General features: G+C 26.7%; 1 protein-coding gene across 1 annotated transcript; it reads left to right on the top strand.

The window, feature by feature from the left end:
• Nucleotides 1-4165: 4165 nt before the first annotated feature.
• On the top strand, nt 4166-5063 carry LOC130977018 (protein SOB FIVE-LIKE 4-like). Its single transcript, XM_057902012.1, has 2 exons — nt 4166-4356; nt 4441-5063. The coding sequence occupies exon 2, from the start codon at nt 4452-4454 to the stop codon at nt 4854-4856; it is 405 nt and encodes a 134-aa protein (XP_057757995.1). The 5' UTR covers nt 4166-4356; nt 4441-4451; the 3' UTR covers nt 4857-5063.
• The last annotated feature ends 1665 nt before the right edge of the window (nt 5064-6728 follow it).

The raw sequence follows: 6728 nt of genomic DNA, 5'->3' as shown, positions 1-6728 counted from the left end.
GCCAAAAGCCCAACTCAAATGCCTAGATTTTTTCATATCCCGAATTTAATCGTATTTGGGTTCATTCTTAAATAGTATGGGATAATATTGGGCTTCAAAATCCACAACCCAGAAATAGAAATTGTTTGACAAATTCAACCAAAAACATACAAAGATTTTCATAGTAATTTAGGTTTTGTTACTACTAATTTGCTTCTTCTATGGTCAGTTAATTTTGTTTAACTACTCAAGGGTTGACATTAATTAACGTAGAGAACGAGTTAAAGGTAAAAAAATTCATATCAACATCATATCGTCTAATTTCATTATTATTGTTGCTTGCATGAAAATATTTTGTTGTTGTTCAATTCGAATAATTCAAAGCAAAAAAGAGAAGCTATAAATTAATGTTGCCTTTTGAAATTTGAAGGATTATTGTTTAGGATAAATGGCCTTGACCAATTTTATTGTCGTTTATACTTGAAAAAACCACTTCTATCTTGTTCCTTTTTTGTCATGGTTTTGTTTGTATTGTTAATTTGTTATAATGCTATTAGTTGATTGATTCCATTGCAAAGTCGTTATTTATAGTTGTTCTTTACAGCTTTCATCAACTACTCAAATTAAAGTACTTCTGAAATAAACATTTCATGTTTTTGGAAGCATTATTATAGTTGACTATTAGATGAGTTGTTAAACTTATTATACTCCTTTTTTAAGAGAGAATTGTCATTCAAACTTTGAAGAAAATAACTACTCAAAAGTCGTTTTATTTTTATTTAATCTAAAAAAATAAGTATACAAAATTAACTTTGAATTAGTTAGTGATAACTAATTTTTTTATTCTAAATTATCTTTTAGCTCTTATTTTTTGGAAAAATTATAATTTAGGATTTATAATTTAGAGTTTAGGATTTATAATTTAAGATTTAAAAAAAATTATCTCATATTGATTGAAAAAGATTTATTTTCTAATTGAACGCGATTAGCTTGTTTTTAGTTTAATTAAATAAATGAACTCTTATATAAATAGTAGCTAAAATCTTGATCTAACTCTTAAAATATTTCGATATTACGATTTTAAATGAGTTTATCGATTTTACGAAATTTGTACTAAGTGTGACGATTTTACTATTTAAAATCTTGTTAAGATTTTATGTTTATGTTTTAATTTACATTTTCGATTTCACGTAAAATTTCGATTTTTTCTACGTTATATTATATACCATAGTATTTTTTTATTATTTATTTATTTATTTTTGAAATTTTGGCAAAATAAATAGGACAACTAACATGGTTTATGGGGTGAGGCAGCTTAATTGTGTAAGCAAGAATTGTGATTATTATTACATTCAAAGGATATGGAGCTAGGTACCTTATAAAGCCAAAAGATGGTTCAATTCAAGAAGAATAATGATTGATTACTCTTACATTGTGCTTGCTCAAATGTTAAGGAAAATTATTGAGTCAAATCTAGTTGAGGACTACTTAATGCAAAGATCAAATCTTCAATTGCTTCGCCTATACTTTGTTAACCTACATTCACCCTCTCTCTACTCCACTTCCTAATACATTACTTGTAACATAAATTAAATTTAATGCACTGCTCTTCTTATTACCGTTACTTGTCCAATAAAATAAATTAAAAGGCTTCCCTTCATATGTTTGAAATTCTATTAGTAGCAAGTTTAATTAAGTGATGTTAAAAATTTGAAACCAAACTTGTTTTTGCTCATTAATTATTTTTAACTAAAAAATAATAAGTAAATTATCAAATTAATTTTCAAAAGATTATTTATTCTTTAAATTAGTCTTCGAAAGATATTAAATCATCCTGCAAATATTTTAAATTAGTCATTTTATCACTTCCGTTGCTATTAGCGTCAAAATTTGTTGATATAATACATTAAGTGATATTGTAATACACACCTAGTAGTTTTAATTGGTGGCTAACATGATAAGTTTATAAAATTATATCAAATCAACCACAAATTGAGGGATTCTAATGCCTCAAGTTCTCCCTCCAATTATGTTTTTATTTGATTTAATTTTAAATTAGATAAAATTAACTCCAAATTGAGGGATTCCAATGCCTCAAGTTCTCCTCCCAATTAGGTTTTGATTTGATCTAATTAATTTCATAAACTTATCATGCTAATAATAGTGAATTAAAATTCCTATATGTGTGTTGTAGTATCATTTAATGTGTCACATTAATAAATTTTGGTGCCATCAACAAAGAAAATGATAGAAGGACTAACGTGATTAATTTTAAACCTTGAAATGACAAATTTGATTAAAAAAAAATCTTCTGGAGACTAATTTGAAGAACGAATGATCTTTCAGAGACGAATTAGATCATTTATCCAAAAAATAACCTATGTCTCACTTATGAATTAGGGTTAAGTACGATTTTGGTCCCTAAAATATAGGTAAAAAAAAAATTTTGTCCCAAACTTTTTTTTGCATACAAAATCATCTCTAAAGTTAAAAATATTTTTTTTTACTTAAATATTAAAATTTTGGACCAAATTATCCATAACAAAAAATTATAAAATAAAAAAAAAAAGTAAAAGAGAGTGTTTCTACTCCTGCGAAGGAGAAGGAAAGAAGACGAAGGGGGAAGGAAGAAGAAGAAGAAGCTGTAGACGATCTACCCTTATTTCCATTTCTACCGCCACCTCCGTACGATTTTAGTCCTTAGGGTAAGAATGATTTTTAAATTAAGTCTAACCTTAGGGACGATTTTGTATATAAAAAATGTTGAAAACGAAAAAAAATTTCAGTATATATTTTAGGATCAAAATTGTATTTGACCCTATAAATTATGATCAACACTAAACCACAAAAAATATATCCAAATTATTTTGATGCGGACAAAAATGCTTCTAAATTTTATTATCAACAAAAATATTTTTAAATTATTTAAAAATGTGATAAAAATGTCTTTTTTTTTTTCTGTTAATATAAAACATCTTAATTCACAAAGGATGTATTTTTGGCATATTTTTTAATTATTTAAAGATATTTTTGTTAATAATAAAATTTAAAAGTATTTTTATCAATAATAAAATAATTCTAGTGTATTTTGGTAGTTTATCCTAATTATATTAAAGCTAAGACTTATGATTAAATTATATAGTTGTTGAATAAAATAAATGTATTTATCCTTTTATAGGAAAAGGCACCAGAATAATTCACTAACCCGTAATTGATATTAAAAACAAAGAGGTTTTGTAAAACTCATAGAAATAATACGAACAAATTAATATAATACATTAATGGTAGATTAGCAGCTCAAGTTAACATACATGTGATTATAATAAATATTTGACAAAAAAAGATGCTTTATTTTGATGAATTTAGTTCCCTGTCTCATAGGATTAAATGCCAAACTTAGTAGGCTTTCAAGGGTGGTCTAACTTTGTGGTTAGCATGATCACATCCCACCTAAACAAAGTTTAGCCAACAACCCTTTACCAACAATGACCTGCCATCATATAATAATATTCATATTAATTATCATTATGTATACACACAAAGTTTGTAGACCAACCAATCTATATTATATTAAATTAAAAACAAAAAAGAATTATTTAATTTTTAACTAAATTATAAAAAAAACATTTGTGTTGTTTAAATTACTGAATAATTGAATAAGTGCATTCTTGTTTTTGTGATGATCAAGAAAATGAAATTAATTCATTAGGTTGATGAGTTTAATTTTGATTCTTGAAACCTTCTCATCCAAGAAGATACTCCTTTATTTATTTATTTATTTTTATATTTAAGATACAGAGAATAGAACATACATTAATATTAACAAACACATGTACTTGAAAAAGAAATAGATTAGCCTGTTTACTATAGACAAGACAAAGAATTTTTTTTGATGCAATCATAGACACATGCATAACACAAAGTTAAAAATAAAATAAAAAATAAAAAATAAAAGTGGCACTGCTATAATTAATAGCATATTCAAGGACCATGATTTTACCTTCTTTTTCTAGTTGTCAACCTTGTGCAATGTCCAACTGTATTATATGCAAAATTAAATTAAATTAGAGAGTTTAATTTTGATATAAATATATCTTATTTTTCTAATTAACATGACAACGACAGAGGTTAAAAACAATTATTATTTATAGATACGTTTTATGACCAAAGACTGCAAGCCCCAACATTCCTTTTGTTTATTTCATGCTCCCAAATTTTTTTTTTCATTTTTTATAATTTTCTTTTTATAAGGAACCTTCCTGGTTCCTCCCTTGAATTTAAGGCTTTTGGAGCAAAGTGCTATGCATCTACCAATTTTTTTTTTTTTTCATTACCACCCTTTTGGACCCTTTAACTTTTGAAGCTCTATCTATTAATGTAAGTTTATAGTTCTATCTTCATTATTCTTGTTATGCTATAGTTCTATCTATCTATCTTCTCATATTTTTTTTTTCTATTTAGATATAATTATTATGGATTCATATAAACAAATATGGGGTGGTGGAGCTGAAGGATGTAGCAGTAGTGAATCTGGTTGGACTATGTATATTGAATCTCCAATGCAAGAAGATGAGGATTATGATGTTGGGTGCAGCAATGTTGAGAATGTTTATGATCATCATAATCATGATTATGTTAGTAATAGTAATAATAAAAATAATAATAATAGGAGAAAAGGAAAGAAAGTTGATGAAGAAGAGAGTGATGATTCAATGGCTTCAGATGCTTCCTCTGGTCCAATTCATTACAACAACAACAACAACACATTTTCCAAGAAAGATAAACATCAAGATCATCATCATCACCATGGAAGCAAGAAGAAGAATTCAAGCAAACAAGAGAAGAAACGTGTTGACAACAACAGAAGTAAAAAATGAGTATTCTTATTCTATTCTATTCTTTTTATTATTATTATTATTAATTTTTTTTTCTTTGTATATGATGCTGGGATTTTATTGAACCATGCATCCTCAAAATTTGAATTTGTTTGTATGGAAAAGAAGAAGAAAAGAAAAATTGAATTTGTTGATTTGTTACTTACTCACACATCTACCTCAAAAAATATTATCTTCTAACATTTTTAAGTTTTGTCATCATAAAGTTTTAGATTTTCAGTTTCACATAATATATGTTGAATGATTATTATTTGTAGTGAAAATAGGACATTTTCTAATGTTGTTCAAGAACATGATACCACTTTTCCAGCAATAGAATTGATGGTTTCAACTTGAAATCTCTGAGTTCCAAGAATGATAGATGCTATGGATTAGGATAACTAGGCGAATTAGTTGGTTATTAAGATTAGTTAGTGATTACTTAGGATATAAATAAAGTCTAATAATCAATGTAACTTAGTTGAGTTGAATTGAATAGTTAATTCCAAGAACTTTTTGTAGGGTTAATAATCGAATTGGAGATATTGTATGATAAGAATAACCTGAAAGATTTTGTTTAATCTTTTTAGTAACACCTTCTTCAGATTTTTATTGAATCTTATTAGTTTGAAAATAATAGAAATGTTCATGCCAACTGGGAAGAGTATGTCATGTCATCCATCAAGAAAGTGACATGAAAATGACAATTAATTCTTATTCGATTGTGTAGGGTTGGTTACATGAATCAAACGAATGTAAAATTTTCAAAACTATAGGGTCTAGAAGTTTGAAAAATATATATATACAAAGTTAACTGCTGCTAGAATCTTCAACACAAGACTTCAAAATACATTTATTGATTAATATACGCAAAGGTCTTATGGAGTTGGGAGATAGAAGGAACAGGAAAAATGACTCATAAAAATAATTGTTTTCTTTTAAAAACAATTAAAAAAAGAAGTTAGAGATGTGGCCAAAAGATTCTGGATAACAAGAACACAAGGGAAGAAAAAACTTAAAAGAAAAAATTGTATATTTTTCTATGAATAACTTAGGCAATAATAATTGGGGTGTGTCATGTGGTATTTGTGCTTCCAAATTGCAAATGGCATGAAATGGGGCATATGCTTTGCTGGAAAGAGGGTAAGTTTTTTTTTTTTAATTTTTTAATTTAAAAAAAAAGTTTCATGGGAATGACAACTATGTTATGCAATAAAAAGGTATTATGATTTGTTTCAGTGACAGGGCATTGGGGTTTGGTTGGTTATGGTCTTTATGTTAATTTGTGAATGTGTTTGTGTGAGAGAGAAAGTGATAATAAAACTTTGTAATGTAAAGGAATGAGTGAAATGAATGAATGAATGAATGAATGGGACAGAAGATGCAACAGCAAGGCATTGCTAAGTTTCAGGCTGTATGATTGACATAAAAACATGATGCCACCACATAGACTTTCAAAAGAATCATACAAAAAGGTCACACACTCCTCACTTCTCTATATATATAAAGTAAGCATCCAATTTTTTAAGTTCTTGAATGATCCATGTGATATTAACTTTCTTTCTGAAATTAATATCAGAGATGTTTTTGAAGATCTTTTTATTAAAAAAAATGACAAATTCGTCTGTCACCATTTGATTGAAAGCATGTAAATTATTAGATTACTGTCACTATTATTAGATTAATCACAGAAAATTTAATGGAAGTTTTGCTGGAATTAGGATTGAACTGCTTGGTTTCATTAGGTGTTATGGAAAATAGGTAGTCTTATGTAAAATTTTTACAAGTCCTTAACTTTGTTATAACTGATAATGGATTTTTTTTTAATTTTATACAATACCTCCCAATCCGACAAGTTAATGAATAATCAGTCTC

The sequence above is a fragment of the Arachis stenosperma genome, chromosome 4 (assembly GCF_014773155.1).
Source record: "Arachis stenosperma cultivar V10309 chromosome 4, arast.V10309.gnm1.PFL2, whole genome shotgun sequence".
Taxonomy (NCBI): Eukaryota; Viridiplantae; Streptophyta; class Magnoliopsida; order Fabales; family Fabaceae; genus Arachis; species Arachis stenosperma.
Note: the sequence above shows the minus strand (reverse complement) of the source record. Positions and strands in the feature narration are given on the sequence as shown.

Bases quoted from the DNA above. Each gene is read 5' to 3' on its own strand.
- LOC130977018 (XM_057902012.1), top strand. From the start codon at position 4,452: ATGGATTCATATAAACAAATATGGGGTGGTGGAGCTGAAGGATGTAGC.